General features: G+C 41.5%; 1 protein-coding gene across 1 annotated transcript; it reads right to left on the bottom strand.

Moving 5' to 3' along the window:
* Positions 1–1,965: 1,965 nt before the first annotated feature.
* Positions 1,966–20,863, bottom strand: myg1 (myg1 exonuclease). The gene is made up of 7 exons (XM_047583890.1): positions 20,520–20,863; positions 19,303–19,415; positions 13,774–13,933; positions 12,218–12,367; positions 10,616–10,738; positions 10,098–10,279; positions 1,966–2,477 (listed from the first exon to the last, which is right to left on the bottom strand). The coding sequence occupies exons 1-7, from the start codon at positions 20,805–20,807 to the stop codon at positions 2,288–2,290; spliced, it is 1,206 nt and encodes a 401-aa protein (XP_047439846.1). The 5' UTR covers positions 20,808–20,863; the 3' UTR covers positions 1,966–2,287.
* Between the last annotated feature and the right edge of the window lie 289 nt (positions 20,864–21,152).

Here is a 21,152-nt window from a genome sequence, read left to right on the forward strand (position 1 = left end):
CAGAGCTCTGAGGGGAATCCTGGATGAACCTTCAACAAATTTATTAACAGAAAGGAGGCAGTGGAAAAAATATGATAGCCCAGAGCAAAAGCCTACTCCTCAACAAGACAACATGCTTGGGTGGGATTGTGTCTATTATCTGAACCATGAAAAGAAAGAAAGAGGACAAAAAAAAAAGAATCCCCAAAAAAACACATCCCAAAGAGTATGCCTTGTGGAGTGGAGAAAAGGGAGATAAAAAAGCAGTGGAGCATTTCTTGTAACTAGCCTGTCATTCTCTCGGGATTGAATCCCCTAACAGCAGGTCAGGCTGGGGGCAGATGTTCTGCTGAGGCTCTCGGTAGCCATTCTTTCCACCGTGTGGCCAAATGGGACCAGACTGGGAATGGAGTTGTCTAAAATTGCGTACGACCCAAGGCCAACACAAAGGTTTGGTCCGTTTGTGCTGCGTCATAAGAAAATACGGTGAAAAAAGATCCTCCATGCTGATGCAGGTAATTTGTTTGACAGGAAGGCACTTGGTGCTGGAAGGAAACAACAGAGCATGGACTAAAATAAAACAAAAACATGCGCAAAAGTACTTCTGGGGACACTTTGAATTTTAAAACACAATGAGAGCATCGTGTGATTTCCTGCACCCAGCAATCAGGCAAGTGCACTTGATCATGAATACACCTGAAATTATGCACGCAAGGGCAGAGCGGCGACTGGAATTTCAAATCAATACATATTAGCTTACTGTTCTTTCCCACTTTCAAACTGATGTCTCTCTCTCAGAGTGTCTCTAACTACACCACCATTATGAACAACACCTTTGTTCGGTGAGGCAAGCTGTGAAACAAAAATGGTCATCTTCTGCTGCGCCCCAAATAAGACGACATCAGTTGGCCAAGATTGCAACATGAGCAGGGTGGCTGTAAAAGGTTGTCAGAAATGTGTATAGATTAGATTGAGAGCCTGGCTCAAGTCCAGCACAACAGAGCAGAGTAATAACATTAAAATGTGTGCGTGCGCGTGCTTATGTGTAGTACAGAATATGCAAGAGCAAGAGTTGCTTTCTAAAGCCACTGCGCCCTCAGCTAAAAAGGAAGCAATAGCTCAGCAGCTGAAACTTGACACTAAGTTTAGATGAGATGATATAAAACAAGCTTTGTATGTGTAGTACTGTATGTGTAAACTCGCAGGCTAACAGGCACCTCGTGTTTCCATTCCTGAGCAGGAGTCACTCCGACACACAACAAGCTTCTGTCAGAGAGAGAAAAAAAAACAAACAAAAGCAAAACGTTCCTGTCGTTTAAGAATTAACAGTCCGCACCGCTGAACACAATGAATGAGAAATGAGGAAAAAGAAATGAAGCCAGGGCGACGTTAACAGCCGCAAGTAACAACACGTGGATTATTTATTTATTTATTTATTTATTTACCCAGTGGCATTTGGATGACACCAGCGATGATGGAAATAAAACGGGCGGCAATGAAATTAGAGCGTTACGTTATGTAGTGGAAGAGCAGCAGGAGGTCAGAAAGGAGGAGCGTCACAGGTAGAGATACAGGGACAAGGAAATCTGGAGTATTAATGAGAATATTCAAGGCATATCGCTCCCGACTTTATTACAGGGAAATTGGTTGTACGACTCGCCCCAGTGCCGGTAACCTTGTCACGACACTGGCTGCCACAAGGAGCACCTCTTTGTGGTGTTTGGAAATTTAATTTCTCAGAATTAATCAGGCCTCATTATTGGCGCTTTGATCTCAGGGGCAGTGGAAGTAGCCTCTGTATCTCTTTGTAGTGCTGCAGTTAATGTCAGCACACTGGAAATGAAAGGAAGAACCACGGTCCAGGTGTCTATAGAAATCAACCCTTGAAAGGTAAGGCCGTGGTATTCACAGGCTTTGATGAAGATCCTGGAGACGATCGGTTAGATGGTGGCACGTTACGTAAAAAACCAAGAGACGTAAGCAAAATACGAATGGAAGTCAGTTTAATGATGCGTTTAACAAAACAGTTGACGCTGAAATGTTTACTTACATTTATGAGAACAGGTAGAGAGCAGAATACTATGAGTTAATAATGTAACTGTGGGGGAGAATGTGCTGAAATGTTTGCATTTACGAATTGGTCCGATTTTATCTGGTTGCCATTTCCAGCCCATCTCCATTCTGCAGTACAAAACAACATTTGCGGCGGCTCGGATGTACAACACAAAATGCTTAAGGAACATTATAATCCTCGTTATTCTCTGGGGCCACGTAACAAAATGTGCTGTTTGCTGTCCTATCTAACTGGTCAGCTGCTTCCGTTTGCAGGGGACTGGGCGGCGGCCTGCAGGGTCCTCCGGGCCATCTCCAGGACTCCTTCCTGGGTCTTGTTCCCGCCAATAAAGCCTCCGGCATGGACAAAGATGCAGCCCTTGATCCCGCTGAGCTCCGACAGCGCTTCATCGCGTACACCACGCCACTCTTCTGGCAGGGACAGCCTGAGACAGGAGCACAGAAGGGCAAGTTGGCTTACAGATGGACACTATGTGGTCAGCTGCTCACTTCCTGTTGACACATTACTTTTGCATAACACGCTGTGCTGCACAAGCAGCACATTTGCACAAGCAAAAGAACAGCTCTTAGGAGAACCAATTGTGGACTCAGGAATAATGTAACCTTCTTATTGTCCTCCAGGTCACATTTGACCCGTCTTATATATCATATAATTAGATCTAAATGTGGTCTACGGAAAACTTCCAAAAAGAAGTGTACAAAATACAGTAATTAGTTGAGAATAAGTTGGCTAAAAGGATAAAAGTTGCGTGGTCGACGGGAAGACAATATTAGGAGTAAATAAAACACCTATATAGAAGTTAATAGGAGTGACCCTTTAACAGTAATGCCATATATTAACTGGGTGAAGCTTCTCAGATATAAAGACTGGCTCTGCAAGGGTCTAAAATGTGACCTCGACATAGTGTCTATGGAGGAAGTGGACAGAGGCTGAAAACTCATAAAAATGCAAAGAAGCTCATTTACCCCCTACTGCATGAAGCATATATGTCTGTATGCAACGAGGTCGATCGTTCAAAATACATTACCATCGAATGCATACACGCGTGTCAATTTTCCCTTCATTATCGTCATTATCGGTGATCGCCCTGGTCTCTTCAAAGTATTGTTATACTTGACAATGCTTCATTCTGGTTTCAGTCCAATTCAGCACCGCATCGCTTACCTCTCACCTTTTGACTGCTTCTGAAATTAACTTTAAATGTGTTTCATACTTAAATCCACTACAAGCGGTGAATGTCATTCCGAACTCAGCCCCATCTTTCTCTTTGCCACATGCCCGGTGAATTATAGAGTGTACGGTTGAACTTGTCAGAAACAAAGTGGCCAAGTTCTCAAATTTAACACTGTTTTCGTCTGTCCAACCCGTATAGGGGCTCCTTCTATGAATTCTGCCTCTGAATATTAACTGTCGTTATCTGCAGCATCCTGATGGCACAGACAACCATCACCAACCGTGGAAAAGGAACCCACAATGTCAGATGATTTGCATGAAACTTGTGATTAGTCTCCTGGCAATTATCCCAGGTCTGCACAGTCTTATCCTTATTAAGGCTGCCAGAGGCCAACCTGGGGAGGAAAGCATGGCAAACCTCTAATCCCCGTTAAAGTATCAGCCAATCGATAGCGCCACAGCATGGCTGGAAAACGAGCTCAGAGGAAAGGTCAACAGGGCCGATAATAAGGGAAGGAGTAGGAGGGGGGGATGCCTGTTGTTATGACAGGCCAGGAAGCTTTCGTTCTCTAGATGACCAATCTAAAAATAAGACCACAACTGGTACTGGTAATTAGCATCTCATGGGAGTAGACTTCAAAATATTAAATATTATAACCTGGGACAAATCCTCTTACAAAAAAAAATGATACTTCTTTAGAGTAGCTTCAAGACATTAAACCATATTTACTGACATTAAACAGGCTGGAACCCTCTGATCGGAGGATAACGAGAGCCACTTAAATGGAGAGGTGCTGGATCCTCTTGCACCCTGACTCAGGGACATCATTTCTGAGCTACAGATTTTTTTTTCACACATTTTCTCCTTTCAACACAGGCCATATCGGTAATTCAGCCAACTGATATCACAAGAGGGGAAAGCTGGAGAACATGCATAATTTAGTCACTTTTGAAGGGGAAATTACATGGAATTATTTTCACTTCCTCCACACTTCCCAAGACAGCTGTTTATCCTGCTTAAATCTATGATATCGGAATAAAAACCATCAGCTCCATCAATTACACAGATAAATTATGTCTATTATTGCTGAAGCAAAGACACGTTGAAAGATTTGCTGCTCGTTTCTACTCTGCTAGATAAAAGCTTCTGGACTGTTTGTTGGAGGCTTGAATATGTCACCTGGTGACAGACGGGCGATTGTTGGGGAGCCTCTATTGTATGACGAAAATAAGAAGAGATAGAGAGGAAATGATCAACAGTTGGAGCCCTGCTGCAAGGGTTCAGTAGATAACAGTGACAGCAGTCAGTGTGTTTCCCCTGAAATAGGTGTAGGTTTCTGGTTCAGCTCCTGCTGCCGTCCACCAACAGTGTTATTCTATATAGCGCATCTCCGAGGAAGGACTGCTTCCACTCCCCTCTTCGTTCTGCCGGCTCACATTTCCTAAGCAATGTGATGCTGATAAAAATAGACCTCCCCCCCCCCCCCCCCCCCCCCAGGTGCAGTAGCAGGGACATGGGTGATAACAACACCCCTTTCGCAGAGTCGGCACAAGCCTACTGGGAGGAAGCAGGCCACCCAGAGAAAGAGCCATCTGGAGCTGTGTTTTTTTTATCCCCCCAACAAGCCATTGTTCCCATGTAGCTCCACACCAACCAGCATGTTTGCATTAAATTGAATCTTTGAAGTGCTCCGCCACCATAAACAGGTGCCTGTCCTTTTAGTTGAAAGAGCGGCCTCCTGATGAGATTCTGCAGCCGAGTGGAAAAAAAAATAAAAGTCAACGGGAGGGATGAGGCGAGGGAAGGTGTGAAAGGTGAAGCGGCGAGATAGGGGGGAGAAGGCGGATGAGGAAGAGATTAGGGAGAAATGGGATTCGTGGAAAAAGAACAACACAGGAAAAAAAACAATGAAACAGAAAAAAGGGGCTGATTATAGGAAAAATGCTCTACAAAAGAGAGGGACAGAGGAAAAAAAAATCACTAATGACACCGCAAAGAGAAAGAGGAAAATAGAAGATATGTGACATCAAAAAGCTGTTACCACCCTCTTCCTATGTCTATAGGCATGATGTGTTCAGGACCGCTCTCAAGCACAGTGTATCCATAATGAGACCCAGAATAAAAGCACCAGGCCACATCATGTCAGGCGTAATAAGACATTTAAAGAACATGGCGGTCAGGTGGACTAGTAACGTAAGAGACCATCTGCTGAGACGGTGTCAGTTCTAACGTCAGGAATACTGGAGATCAATCACACAGAAAAAGGCAGAAACTTCAAGCGGCAGCCACACTGACAGGGTTACGTCAGTGTGGCTGTCGCTTAAAAACCTTCATTGTGACAAGCGTTTTCAAGAATAATCTCCAAAGCAAATAATAAGTTCCAGGAGGGAAGTTTCAGTGTCATCATTTTTTATTTTTTTTCTCTATTTCTGCCTGCTCAGACTTAAACACCAGCCTGGAGTTCTCAAACTAAAAGCGAGATTTCCTTTTATGTGGGCCCTAAAATTGGTGGAGTTGCAAAAGTTTGTATTGTAAAATGAAAACCTATTAGAGACCATAGTAGGGTCTTCTTTTCAAGAGAAAGACATCCAACCGATGACTCATGTGCAAAGCAGAAAAAAATACAGTGTATAACCTTATGTTATTATCGACACTACTGTATTTATGGCCAGCATTTGATTCAGCAACAGTCATTCAGCATATTCACACTGTATAATTCCTTCTTTAGGATTATGCCTTCATTGTCAGTGGCAGGCTGTGTAATTGTATCTCAGTTCACTCATCTATTGCTTTATCTGAGACACAGGAAGTTTCAGGCTAATTTTTAGGGAATTAATTTGATTCACATTTCATAAAACATTACATTCCATCGTGAGGATTTGTACTAACAGAAAATGCCTCCAGAGTAGAAGATATAATAAATGTTGTAACAGCTTCTCGGAGCAGAAAAAAATAAATAAAAATGTGTGTGTGAAGATGTAGTCTTTCAAAAAGCAATTAAATTTACTATTAGGCCTCTCTTCCACATGAAACTTGCTCCCTACAGTCAGTCAGGAGCTGGGGGTGAGTAACGTTAAACAGAAGTCACAATGATAATTACTCTCCCACAACAGAAATGTGACTAAAAGCTTAACGTTTGCTCCAAGGAAGTAATCTAATAAGACTGAAGATGTCGGAGAATAAAGTAGGATTTAATTTAATTTTGTGCAAAGGCCAATTTACCACTTGTGACAGAACATGCAATGACTTGGAGCTGTTGGTGAACAAATCACATACAAAATTTCGACTGTTTTAATTGCGTGAGTGACAGTACAGTGGCAATGGGGACAAATTACTTCATATTGCATTCTGCTATGATTCATTCATATGACTAACCAGAACACTATAAAAATAGAAATCAGCCTCACCCACTTGATGAGGGGATATACACGAGTCAGTCATAACATTATGACCACCTTCCTAATATTGTGTGGGTTTCCCTTGTGCCTCCAAAAGAATTGTGACTCATCAGAGAATGAACATGGACCTTCTGAGGGTGTCCTGTGGTTATTAAAAGGATGTTGTTAGTGGGGGACTTTAGTTCCTAAGAGTTGAGCAGAAGGGTCTCTGTGAATGAACCTATATACTGATACTTGATCAGTTGAGCTGCATTTGGAGTACAGGTCAACACCTCGAGTTGTTCTTAAACTGTTGTGTGTGTCTGTGCCAGGCTTCATCCTGCAGGGGATGGCTGCTGCCATCAAGGAGTATTATAGCTATGGGGTGGGGGTGCCTGGTCTGGTCTAGGTGGGTGTTTAAGCAACATCAACGTGAATGTCAGGTGTTAAAGTTTCCCGGTAGAACAATGAATTGCAAGACGGTCGGTGTGATTTACTTCAGTGGTCATAATGTTATGGCTGATCGGTGTACAAGCAATACCAGAGATCGCTCCATCCTCACGGTATTACCTCCTTTCTTCCTTTTTTTTTTTTTTTTTTTTTTACACAAATCTGTATTTCAATCAAATCTCCTTATTTAATCATAGTCAATACCACTGGGTCTTAATAGATTTCCCTTTAAACATTTACAAGCAATAACAAGCAAAGAAAGAAGATTAACGTTTTCATTTTTTGTCATCACAGAATAATTAACAGCTGATATAATCTGCCTAAAATTGTGAATCCCACAGGGGTGCGGTGTGGCCGCGCCGTTGATCAGTCAGTGTCAGCTTTTGTTGTGTGTGCTGAACCCCTGACACAAGTTGGACCGTTGGCTTCCAGCCAGTAAGAAGCTGAACAGGTGGCTTATTAGCGAGAGAGAGATCATGCTGGCTTTTTAGCTTATAAATCCAAAATCCACAAGGGATGAGGCAAACAACAAATGTTATAGAGGGCTCACGTGGAAGGCCCTGCATCTTCGCCGTGACATTATGAAGATACTGAAGACAAACTGATCAGCATGACTAAGGTTTTTATTTTATAATGACAAACACAGACTAGTGCCACCGGCCTGTATGGAGTTATTCATTCTCGCTAAGGTACCTGGGTGTATGTCCGAGCTGCTTCTGGTATTCCAGGTGCATTCAAGTGCAACTTTTTAGCCCAGACATACTTCACACTCCATGGGTCAAGGCAACGGTACATATTTGTTGTCGCTAGTTCTTTGATGTTGGTTTGGTGTGTCTGGGGCTGTAAAAAATATAAGATGTGATAAAAAAAAGTTTGTGTGTCTGAGATTTTACAAAAAAAAAAAAAAAAAAAAAAAAAAAAAATCAATCTTACAACCTGGGGCACAAGATCAAAGAGGTAACCAACATCAGAACTTATCCCCAGGTGGTATTGTTGGTGTTTACAGCTATGAAAATCAAATGCTCAGTCACTAGGGTCGACGTGACCAATCACATCAACGCCTCAGAGTCTTCCTGTTGCATATATTTTAAAAGTAAAAGATCAAAATTAATCAAATCAAAATCATTGACAAACATGACCCTATGACAGCTAGAAGTAGGACGAGCCCGGGAGGCGATTTCATTGACGACAACTTGATGAAGTGCGCCACATTCTGGGATTTAGGAAAGTAATAAAAGAAAACGCTCCACACTTACAGAACTCCACTGTGTATACTGATGACATTATTAGAACAGCATTGTTGGTCAGACTGCAAGAGGCTCTTCGGATAAACAATTCCCCTCCAGGGGTAAGGAACACAGACGATTCACACAGAGGCTCTTTGTGCTGTCATCACTGTCATTATGTTCTGAGTGACAGGACAAGAATACTAATATGGTCTCATGAACATGGATGAGGCACTTTAATCTTTCGGGCGTCTGGCTTTAGGGTTCAGAACCTCATTGCCAAAACATGTAGAAATGTCCAACAACAAGAGGAGCAGCAGCAGGGACCGACATGAGAGAAGAGGTAAGATATGTATATGCAGGGAACCACTCAGAGTTTTCCAGTTATGTAACAGTTAAGTTTAATATTAGCCTCAGCTATAGTATGTGTTTTGAGCTTCTTATCAGTATATGAGCATATAGGATGTGTGTCAACCAATGCAGAGAAAAAAAATTCTTCAGCACTTAACTGCGTAGTCCCATGTGAAATTGTGGCATTTCATTGTAAACAAAAGCCCAAAAGATTTGATCGACAGATCAACATCTGTGGTATAATCATTTCCCAACGGACAGAACCCAGACATACTTTCTGTCGCACAACTTTTATGGGCAAGGGAAGCTGCGCTGGCTTTCCAGCAACTAAAAATAGTCTTAGCCTTAAGAGAGATGGTGGAAAGTTGTAGCTTGATTTGATTCGGCTGCAAAAACGTTGATCAGACTCGACGCTACACTGACGTCGCTATTTTGTTTTCACCCTTCAGAGAGAACGTCGTTCAAGCCGAGCTCTGATAACTGACCCTTGATCTTCGGCAATATAAATAATTATTTTGTTCAGCATAAGCACATTGGCACATCAAAATTCTAATTTATTTAGTGCTGTCATTTAAAGAATAAAGAAAACTATAAACAAACTATTTTTACCTGTCCTAAATCCTATTCAAATCATGAGAAGGATGTGAGTGGAATAAAGGAACTGAATCTTACGTTCATTAATATTCATAAAAACCCTGGAGCAGGCTGAAAATAAAAGCATATGTCTATATGAGCAAACAGCATGTGTAGTGTATCCGTCAGCTGGCTTTACTTGAAGCACCATGTTTAATTAACATTAAGAAGGCAAGAGAGAAACAGCTGAGTGTGAGGGATGTGCACGGAAAATAAGACTCAGGTGGCTCCGTTGAGGCGTGAGTCTGTTTACATCTTTTCATCTCCTTAGAGAGCAATTTGAGAACAACACCTCTGCCGGAAGTAAAGACTCCTTCATCCTACAAACAAATATTAATATCGCTGTCGAAGCGTCTCTCTCCCTCCGCGAGCAGTTGTCAAATGGTCCAAAAAGCATTTAAGTTAAATCACACGCCGTGGATCGTCTCCGTTAGCAGGACGCAACTCAATTCAACACACGTGGAAAACTCTGTCGCTGTCACGTTTCCCACAAAGGTGCCTGGGAACATTTTTGGTGTGTGACTCACTGTCACGACACCTGTGCGAGTGATGCATGCTAGATTTCTGCCAAGGTAAGGTCCCTCTGCACCTAAGATCACGAGCTGCATCACACAGAGCAGGAATACTATTTGAATGACCTTTAATGATCCCGTCCACGTAAGTATTAATGCATTAGAAAAAGTACTTGGCCAGTTGATATGTGTCTTGCATGTTTTACAGAAAATAATAATTCATAATTCATATTAAATTCATATTAAAATAGTTGAAATGAAAAAATAAGAACAAAAGATTTGGAGTAAGTTGCAGTTGTTCCAAATAAATAAATAAAGTACCTGTTCTGGAAGGTGTTGAGCCCAGCAGGGACACACTGAATCCTCCATTTTTTTTCCTGGTCTGGGTAGAGGATAAACTTGATGGGTGTCTCTACCTGGAGCTCCTTCTCCAGGGCAAACAAATGCTCTTTCCAGGGACACCCACCCACGGTGAACACCAACACCTCTCCACTGGGGTCTACCTGGAAATGAGATGGAAAACAGGAAATTGGGTGTGGACGCAGAGCAGAAATGATTTAATTTCCCCATGCAATTAGAAATGCATTACACACAAAAGATAAGAAAGCAGAATCGAATAATTGGCATCGTTACAAGTATAAGTACACTGTGTGTTTTTGGGACTGACTGACTGTAAATTCAAGTTGGGACTAAAATTAAATCCAGAACAGAATAAATAAATATGAAAAACATTTGCAAAAATGGAAAAGACACTGGACTTCTCCCAGATGTGAGAGCTGTGACAGAAACTCTATACAGTGGAAAAATCAGCGCCAAAAAAAAATAAAAAATGTTTGTACCTGATGTCTGTTTTTAATGGCTTCCTCCACGAGCTCACGAGCCGGCAACCAGGCTGACCTGTAGAAATCCACTTGTTCCAGGAACTCCTCCCCAACCATCTTCAGGGCCTTCTTGAAACTCTCCTGGAGACAAAATGCAAACACATTTGTCACACATGTTAAAATGTAATAGAAAGTGACACTGAAATTGCATCATGTTCTTGAGAATATGTTGTTTTTACTGGACTTCGGCTGAGAAAGAAAAAGCCCTCAGTGAACGTCACTCACCTGCTAAAAATATTTTGCTCATTCATTCTCTCACAAATATGTCATCTCTGAATTACAATAACGTCTGATGCCGAATACTTTGGGACTGTGCAACATTTAAAAGGAGGGTTGTGTGTCAGAAAACCTAAGTGATCACTGGACACAAAAAGCAGACACGCACCGCTGGTCGTGCAGAAGTCTATCAGGATGCACCCGAATGAGAGATTCGCAGTGGCCGTGAGTTTTAACAGCCATGGATGGAGGAGATGAAAATCCATTAGGTTTTTCAATTATCACAAACAGCCACTGTTGCGAGTTCACCGGATCGCTGTTGTCTACCAAACCTTCGCCAATTGAAATCTCTCCTATCTCTCAGGGCTGGCTTGCCTGGAGTGTCAGTTAGTCAGAAAATTGGAGGAAAGTGGCAGGACAAGAATTATAATAACGCAAGCTGGAATGTGGTGGGGGAAAAAAAAACCAAAACAAATAGGGCAGCGTGTCCCTGGAGAGCCTCTATGATGGAAAAAAAACTGTTAGCGTAGTCAACACATATGCAAACCTAGGCTGCAGGTATCTCATGAGAGTCTGCAGAGGACAGGTGCTGTTCTCCTGCAGGCATTCCCATCCTGCACTAATGAGAGAAAGAAACATCACGCTCGGCCATTTCTGAGGCTCTGGTGACAATGATTGCACTACATTGCACCTGTCATGTTAACCACAACACTCTTAAGCCATTTTGTATTTTGTTTTACTACAGGTCAATCCTTGCTCCTGATTATGTGAAAGTCAAACTATGGGACTGCTTTCCAATAAATACCCAGGTGGTAAACACAAAAAGGGGCCAAGGCGACATGTTATTCATCAACCTGAAAGGTTTTGTTGCATGGTCATTTATTTATACTCAGTGAGAAAATGCAGCCGTTCTGACAGACTTGAATGGTTATGAAACAATTGACTAAACTACTTTACTACTTCACTGTGTTCAGAGGAACCCAGCGTACTACTGATGTGTGTGTGTTTGTTTGGCCACAAATGTCCTCACACTTCTTTCTAATGCGTTAGTTAAACCCTGTGACGCTGCTCAACTGCACGTTTTCCTTTGTAACGTTGACCCATCCCACTACACGTCCAAACTTCATTTAATTATTTCAATAACTTCAACACCATCCGAATAAAAATGTCCAAGTCAACCTAAGAAAAGTGCACAATTTTACAGCTTAAACCACAAGAAATGTCAACTCTTTTCAAAAATCTTGTAGCACAAATGCAGAAGCATGTATAGTACAGGTTATCTGTGGGTGTATCTGTTGTGTGTGTGTCTCTCTCTCTCTCTCTCTCACACACACACAGCCTCACCTCAGTATCCTGACTCTTGCTGTTCCAGCGTGGATTCAGGAAGCCGACACGTGAGCTCAGCGTGGAGGAGACAGTGTAACGGGCCTCCCCGTCGTACTGCGAGATGCCGTTGTCTACAGCGTCCACCGCCTCCACGAAGTTCTCGTACACCTGCAAGCAATTCAGATCGACATGTGACAGCAGAGGTCATGAAACTGTAACAGCACAGGAATCAATGGTATCACATTTATGCTAATTGTAAGCATGAAGCCGGCATATTAAACAGGGCTCAGAGATAAATGCCCAGGGATTATTAAATCATGATTAAAGCCCACTTGCTCAGTGTGTGGGCAGTTACTCAACTGAGCTTTTTTTCCCCTCACTTAACTTGTAAACTGAAAGGAAGCGTGATTTAGTGAGGAAAAGTAAACTCCTCTGTATATTTAAAGGTCATTCACCAAAGACTTGACATTTTTCAAGTAGCTTACAAGTCAAACTAGGCTTTGGGGCGAAAAAAAGTTGGGTTCAGTGAGTCTGAACTGGACGAAGATAAGACATGCAACTTCCTAAAATAGATAAAGACCCAGCGGTAGGTAAAAGGATTACTCAGGGCTTTAAACAAACTCACACACCAAAAGGTCAGCGATAATATGAGTTAACAGTGCTAATGTTTATGGTGCCACAAGATTTAGCCGGCTTAATGTGCCTGGTCGTCAAAACTTGCCACGTGCCAAGGCTGGTCAAGCTGCTTGAGATGCATTAAATGGAGGCTTGGTTTGAATCTGACATATCTAGCTATGGTCTATGCTAGGGCTGGACAATGTGACCAAAAATGTATATCACTGTAATTGTCAAAATTCTGACATTATCATGGTATTTATTTTCCATGCATAATAATGTGTTCACATTTTCTACTGGTTGTGAAATTAATTAATGTGGTAGATTGATGGACTATTTTACTGTGATGATGTGTAAGTATTGTAGTATAATTCCACACTAGTAGTAAAACAGCTTTGCCCTGTGTTAGCACTGCCTGCTGAAGTGTAAATCTGGGGACAGCTTGGAGATTTAAAATAAATAAATAAATAAAAGTTTAGAAGTGCCACACTGAAAATGGTCACGTCTGAAACAGTGTCTCGTGGCGCAGCGTTACAAACGCTGTGTAATCAAACGCACAGGTATATTAAAAAATTCACATCACAACAGAAAATAATACCAGTGTTCGGTATGAACCGGTATATCACCCAGCCCTAGTCTATGCTACCAAAAAACTCAATGTTAAGCTTTCTTTTAGTTTTAGCAGTGAAGATAGACTTATGATCATTTCTTGGCCAACATCTTAATTAGATTAATTAACATAATTAGCAACAGATATAATAGCCTTTCTGTTTTCTGTCGTCCAACTCCATAATGAATCTGGCAGTGCTTAGGTTCACTTTACCAGCTGAGGTGGGCCAGTGGAAAATATCTGTTTTCAAAACAGTGTTTGTTTGGTGATTTAAAAAAAAACCCAAAACAAATAAAACAATCAGCAGTAATCATGGCTCAGTATAAATCTGTCATCTTTGTCCTCTCACCTTGTCATACAGCGCCTCCAGCTGCTTGTCATCCTCTTTGAGTTGCGTCAGCTGAGCCAGCAGCCGCCGGCCAAAGTGGAGGTAGACCAGGCCGGCAGAGCTGAGCTTGGTCACCCACCGCTTCTCTGGACACAGGCTGTGGAAGGTCTCTGTGAAACTCCTGAACAGAAGAAAGACAATCTGTTAGCGGATTACAAAGGAAACTAAATGGCCTTTTAAAACTTTTAAAACGCCGCACATTAAAAGGTTTATAGGAATCGAAATGGAGCATATTGTATATCTTCAATCAATGTTTAATCTTTAATCAATTATGTGTGACAAGGAGAAAAGCAAATCGCATCATTACAGCAGCTGCAGCCAAGGTTTTCTGGCCTTTGATTACTTTAATTTCACTATTAGATCAGTAAATATTTTGTTGCAGCTCTAGAGATCATCTCTTGTAATCAGATTTATTTGGCCATCATTTCAACAATTTATAAAGTACTAATAAGAATAATGAATCATTCATATGCTAATTACAGTAGCTAATTATTCGTAATCATTTAATCGCTTTTTAATCAAAAAAGACAGTCCAGCGAGCCTGGGCTGTTACACTTTCGTTTCGTTCTCATAAACAGATAATTCACACTTTTTCCCCACTATCTGACCTCCTCAATGCACCAGGCTGTGCAATGTCCATTAGTGCCTGTGTGTCAGATATAACATGACATCTATGATGCTGTGTCACCAAGGCGTGTTTGTGAGTCTGAGCACACGGAGCCACTGGAGGTCGGTCTCTCCACAAACACGTGCTGAGCTGGGTGGGCTCCAGCACCGAGCCACCGTTGGTCATTTAATTCAGGCTTAATTAGGATGCTTGGGCTGCAGCGCAGCGGAAAACAGACCGTCAAATGAATGAGTGACATGCGAGGGAAGTGGGGGGTAATCACAGCCATTAAAGAGCTAATTGGGCAAGCCGGGGCATTTCTATGCTGATAATCGCAAGACGGGAAAGAGGCCAACTGAAATGGAGAACGGCTAAAGGAAACGGTCTTAGCAAAGAGAAAGTCACCAGACTGTTTGTGTAAAATCAAAGAAGGGTGCGTCTGGCAGCATCAACCGAACCGGCTCACGACTGACAGAGAAGAACACAACAAAGGCTTGGATTTATTTGGGAGTGAATGTTCAAACATAATAAACATAAGAGGTACTACGAATCTCATACTGCACCAGCTGCACCACTTCATGACACTGATCACTGTAAACCATCAAAACAGCCTTAGTGAATACTATTCATGCAGTTTTTGAAAGGAACATTATTGGCCAGTCCATAATGAGTCCGTCCTCCAGAGAGATGGCATCCTAGAGTATAGTTTGGACTTTCATGAGCTGGAGAGGAAACATAGGGAAACATTGACATGGACTTCAACAACGAACCATGACTTGTTACATTATATAGTGAATCCTCACATGCAGCCTAAGGATGTGTGTCTTTTTAGATCTTTATTTTATTTTTATCTTTATTTTATTTCTCTGTGTGACCCCTGCTGCAGATATGCACAAACTTGAAAGAGTATTATTTTGAAAAATATAACAAGCATGCTTGCATGCTACATTAATAAAGCTTCATTGGAGATTTCCACAGAGTTCAGTTGTTGCTGTTCGCTCCAGAATCTTGTCTTCACATCAGCAGACTTGCTGCTACAGTCGGGTATTGTCTAAATGTTTTCGTGTTTTTCATGAAATCTAGCACAGACATTGTGACACAGCTCGTGCATTCGTCTTCATTTACTTTCTGTCAAAACCATTGATTATCCCATTAATAAAGAACGTGACAGCTGTGAGGCTCGTTTATGTCATCGGTGGTACAGGGTGGAACCGGAGACACATTGCAGCAGCTTTGTAGCATAAATGTTTGTACTGCGTCTTCCAGTGTCCCCGTTCTACACCTACGACTCTGCAAGATACAGGAAGCATTTCCACAACAAAAGAAATTACTATGTGATAGTTTTCTTTTCAAAGCCATGCTGGATTTGCTCCTGTGCTCATTGGAGAGGCAGATGGCAGGTGGAAAATGTTGCATTTTAATTCGTTTAGATCCGACTGTGATTTAGTTCTACAGATTGTCATTGCTGGTTAAACACCGACCAGTTGAATTTTATTTTCTTTTTTCTAATAGTGTTATTGCTACTCCCACTAGTAATTTGCAATCTGGAAAATTCATACTTTTATTCATTAGTATATTGTAGCTCATCAGTGTTTAGCTTGGCCTTAATACAATAACTAAATTACAGTAGATGATATGCTGATTTTTAGGAAAGCATGAATCGCATTATAGACTTAAGCTAATATAAGCCTGCAGTGGCCATAAAAACGTGTTTCCCTCCGTTCTGCAAGAAGATGCAAATCCAGTGAGATTAACTTTTAAACTAAGTTGTCAAACAAAGCTGCACAAAGTGAGTTCATTACACAATTCCACTGGCGATGAGAGTCATGGTTCTTTGTTTTGGTCGTGTTATCCTTTCGGCTGTTGTTTCCTGTGTTACTTTGAAAGTCTCACTTCCCTCACGTGTCAATGATTTCTTTTACTCCGTACTAATACTCTTTATTGTCCCTCCCTTGCGATCGCGTACTCCACCTTGAACTAGTTCATCAGTTCTGTGTCCAGCCCTTTCTCCTCAACAGCTCATCTGTAAATCCTCCAGGTATTCTCCCTTTGCAGCTTTTGATGAGGTTTATTTTCTAATCTCAAGTTTTTGTTGGATCTCTAGTTTGTACTTGCTGCACACTTCGCTTTATGAACTTGCCAGCTGTGTCCTGCATTCAGCTTCTCCCTTCGAACTGAGCCGTTACAAAATGAGGATCATGTTCTTCTCACCTGAGAGATATATTTACTCACTTTCATTCCTTTGCTGAGACTGAGCAGCGAGTCTATTTCTGGTGTGAGCATCCACAGTCTTAATCCCTGCCAGATTTAATCTGTTTGCTTTATTACCTTCAGTCAAAACATTGCTCCCGCTTCAACTTCTTTAAGTCAGTTTCTTTTCTACTTTAGAAACTTCTGACACAAAAGTATATCTGCCCCAGTTCTTCACACTATTAATAGTGTAATTGTTTTTCTATACTATAATAAAATATAATAATTATTTTTTATATATAAGGAAACCGTACTTGTACTCAAAGATCTGCCCCCCTTATTCCAAAGTCCAAATGGAATTTTACTTAAAAAAAAAAAAAAACGATTTATTTTCCTGCTGTGATTTCTCTTTGGTGGGGGGCCTCCCTTGATGCTCGGTGTTTACGGCTTCCATATGTTAATTTCTACAAAACTGCATTTTTTTCTGCCCTGTCTAAGATGTCATTTTTATATTATATAGTCACCTTATCAGAAATAGAAGAAACTCCGAATCTTCAAACTGTACAAGCACACTGCATACCCACTCTGCCCATCAGTCTTGTTCAAGTTTCACCCATACCATACCATACATATTTGTATTACGCATGTATGCATGTGTGTTGAATTTATTTGACAACTTTTGATTCTCCCGTCTCTTGTCTTTTATTTGCTTTGTTTCTGTCTCTGCACCCACCATCCTCATGAGCTAGGTTCTCCTTAAAGTTTCTTCTTGTTGTAAAGGAGTTTTTCATCTCCGCTATTATCTTACTGTTTGCTCTACATTAGTGAAAGGAAACACATTCTAACATGAGAATCCAGCGATAAATCCAAGCTTCATCAACCGTGGTGTCATGCTCACTCTGTACATAAAATAAAAAAACACCTACTAGCACCTCTGAAGATCACTAATAAACAGGTTACATCTCATTAAACACAAAGGTATGAGAGTGGAATCATATCATCTACTGTCAACAAGAAAGCCAATAAGAATATTTCCAAGAAACGTTTACCTACTCATCCAGTGATTCAATTTGACGCACTCGCTTTAGATTTTATTGCTGTCAACCTCATCTGTACCCAGTGGATGTTTTTAAAAGAAGTGCAATTGAAATGAGCATCCACTTATATCCATCCCTGCCATCACAACCACATTTCCCCCATCCGTGCATGTGAGTGACAGCCACATTCTCCGGTGGCCCCTGACGGTGTCGTGGCAGCCTCTGTGCCTCGTGAACCAACAGCAGGGGGGCGTTCAATTGAAGGAGCGCTAATTATCACTAACCGCCTGCCAGGAAGAGAGCCCTAGCATATCTTTATCGCTGTGGTCATAAAAGCTATGTCTCGTTATCATCAGTACATTAAGCAGACAAGAGACCTGGAATGGGCTGATTACTCAACGTGATGAGACTTTGAGTGGATGCAATCATTCGGAAGAAACTTTGCCAGGAAATTTAACACAAAACGTAGAGACTCGTCCTTCATCATTCATGCAATCAGGGCGCTTTAAGAGTCGAAGAACAGAAGTTACATGTAAATGTTCTCGCTGATCCTTGAACCCCAGATGATGACAAGATCTACTGATTAAAAAAAAGATTAAAAAAAGGCTTTTCTTTTTTCTATGATTTCATTAAAGCAAGAAATCCCCAATACATGAGATGGCTTACTAAAAAACACAATATATATGCACCTCTAATTGCACTGATAGTGTTATATTGTACTAATGTACAATGTTCATATACTGTAGCTTTTCTTTCATCTAAATGATGAGGAGAGTGAGGAAGTTTGGCATAAATCCTAACATACTTAAAAATGTCTACAGGTGCACCATCAAGAGGCCGCTGATGGGCTGCATCCCAGCACGGTACGGGAACTGTTCCAGTTGAAGCCAGAAAGCACTACAGAGGGTGGTGGAAATGGCACTGTACATCACTGGAAACAGCCTCCCATCCATTCAGGGCACTTATCAGAAGCGGTGCCTGCAGAAGGCCTAATCCATGCTAGTACCGACAGGAGCCTGCCTGCACGCACACATTGAAAGATGGTTTCTTTCAAGACATCAGACTCCTCAACTCACAATAAATGAAGCTCTGGGCACTGAACATACAACATATCAGTTGGTACACTGCAATATGCAATATGACTGCCACTTGTCACTTTAGGGATATCGATGCTCTGTACCATAGTGGCACCGTTGCTGACGCAAATGGTAGTAACCAGACCCAAAAGCGGCGCCGACTCTAGTGCCACCGCCTGTTCTGTTGCTGTGCCGACGCTACACGTGACATTACACCAGTTTTTCACCTGCATGGATGGAAGTGAACCTTCAAAATGCTTAAGGCCAAATGAATTTTCATGCTTTACATTTCAGTAAATATACTACTGTGCTCTTGCACTGTTACCTTATGTTAATCCAGCTCATGACAAATAAAGCTGAATCTGAGCAATTTGAGGAGACAAATATGTTAATTAGTAAAATTTGTTCTTGTGTACAGCACATAGCATCTGTATACGTGGCAGTGAGCAATATCCTTCCACCACACTGGACACGATAATAATTTGATATCAAACTTTAACTGTCACTTTCAGTCAAACATTCAGTAGCTGTTTGGGGGGCATAACTAAAAACTGCACGCTCCAGACCGCCAGAGTTGTACCTCTGATGATGATCATAGCGATGCCTCTTTGGGTCAAACTCTCCTCCCACATCTACAACAACATCGCATTCTGCCAGCCGTGCCGGGTCCCTGGTCCGAATGATCTCAGCATCCTGTGTAACGAGAAGAAAGATTTGCAGATAATTTATCAAGAAAGAAATATCATTTATATAAATTACCCAAATGCATTCATAACAGGAGTGTAGCTAATCTTCTGGCCTTTAAACTTTAATTAACTTAAATTATATTTAAAGTCACATAAACTAATCCCACAAGATTAAAATCACAGATTATTAGTGCAGTGTTTTGCTTGGAAATCATGTGTTCAACCTAAACACATCCTTCCATGGCAGGACAAAGCACCACAAAAACTGTTCAGGAACAGCTCGAGACAAGGAAATAAGATGTTGACTTGGAGTACAAACTCCCCAGATACAATGTGATTTAGCATCTGCAGCCTGATCACTCAACACACAGGACCCAAAGGATATACAGCTAACGCTCCAGTCCTAGACTCCCTCACTGACTGTGTGTCCATGCCTCAATGATTCAACACTGTTCTGGCAGTAGGAGGGCGACCTACTCAATATTAGGTTTTAAACTGATAAGTTTGACCAGTGCAAGTAAAAATCGAATTTGTGGTAGATAATTAATAAATTTCATGTTTGCTCCTCAACCTCCACAACAATGCGCAGACTTTCATAATGTTGCATGTACATTACATTAATGCCAGAAAGAGGAATTTCTTCTTTCTTTAATAGTGATTTTACTGTTTATACTGTGCATATTGCAGAAGTGAAAACAAAAATGTGGTTGCAATGGCAATAAAGGATATTCTACTCTAATTTAAAATGCTATTATGACGTTTTAGTATTATGTTGCCTCTGAAATGTGTGATGTGAAGTTACCGTGATGTCCACAGATGCTTGCTAAGATCCGTCTATTTGTACAACAGCGCCACCCTTTGGTATGTTTTAGCATGACACTGGACCCATGACAAAAAAAAAAAAAAAAAAAAAAAAATGTTTTTTTTTTCCTAGTTCAGAAAATAACAATGCAGGTTGAAGAAATACTGCAACTAAGCGAGGTTTGTGGAGGGTCTCGACGTGATGCTCCTTGCAATATGACTATAAGGAGTTAGGCAACAGTAGCATGTGGTGGTTCAATAAACCCCAAAGTCTCCCAATCAGCCTCACCGAGCAGCAGGTTGTACTTACCGCATACTCGGGGAGCTGTCGGAGGAGGAAACAGGCCAGAACCTCGTCGCAGTGGAAGGTCCCGTTGTGAGTTCCGATCTTTTTAACAGTCATGTTGTTTTCGGTGCGGATTTTCTTAGCTTCGCTTGACATGTGTCGCGGTTCCGTGTGCAGAGAAAAGTGTATAGGGACTAAACAAACGCAGTTAGCCTGGGTGTGTGGCCGCCGTATAAAGTGTGGCTTGCGTGTAGCTACTGAAGATGTTAAAGGTCTTATTAATTTAAGCGCAACCACGCACGGACGCCACATTCAAACAAATCCGGTCGGTGGCGGAAAAACTTTGCAGCCGGACCGGAAGTGGTTGGTGCGCCTGTATTTTGAGCCGTCTAACTCACTTCCTCTTCTCGCAACCCACTTGCTTGTCCTCGCCGTCCCCCAAACCTTTTTTTTTGGTAACACGAAGGTCGTACGGAGAGACCCTGAGCCTGAAATATTAATTTGTTTTTGTTGTGAACTGAAAGTGACAATGGTTTAACTAAACTGCTGTGTTGCACTTCTTTCCCATTCAGCGATTAAATTATCAAATCCTTCACGTTACAAAATTGTTGTTGGTGATTTGTGGAGAGATATTACACATTGCAATGGAACTATACT

This window comes from Mugil cephalus, chromosome 4 (genome assembly GCF_022458985.1).
Source record: "Mugil cephalus isolate CIBA_MC_2020 chromosome 4, CIBA_Mcephalus_1.1, whole genome shotgun sequence".
In the NCBI taxonomy this organism is placed as follows: domain Eukaryota; kingdom Metazoa; phylum Chordata; class Actinopteri; order Mugiliformes; family Mugilidae; genus Mugil; species Mugil cephalus.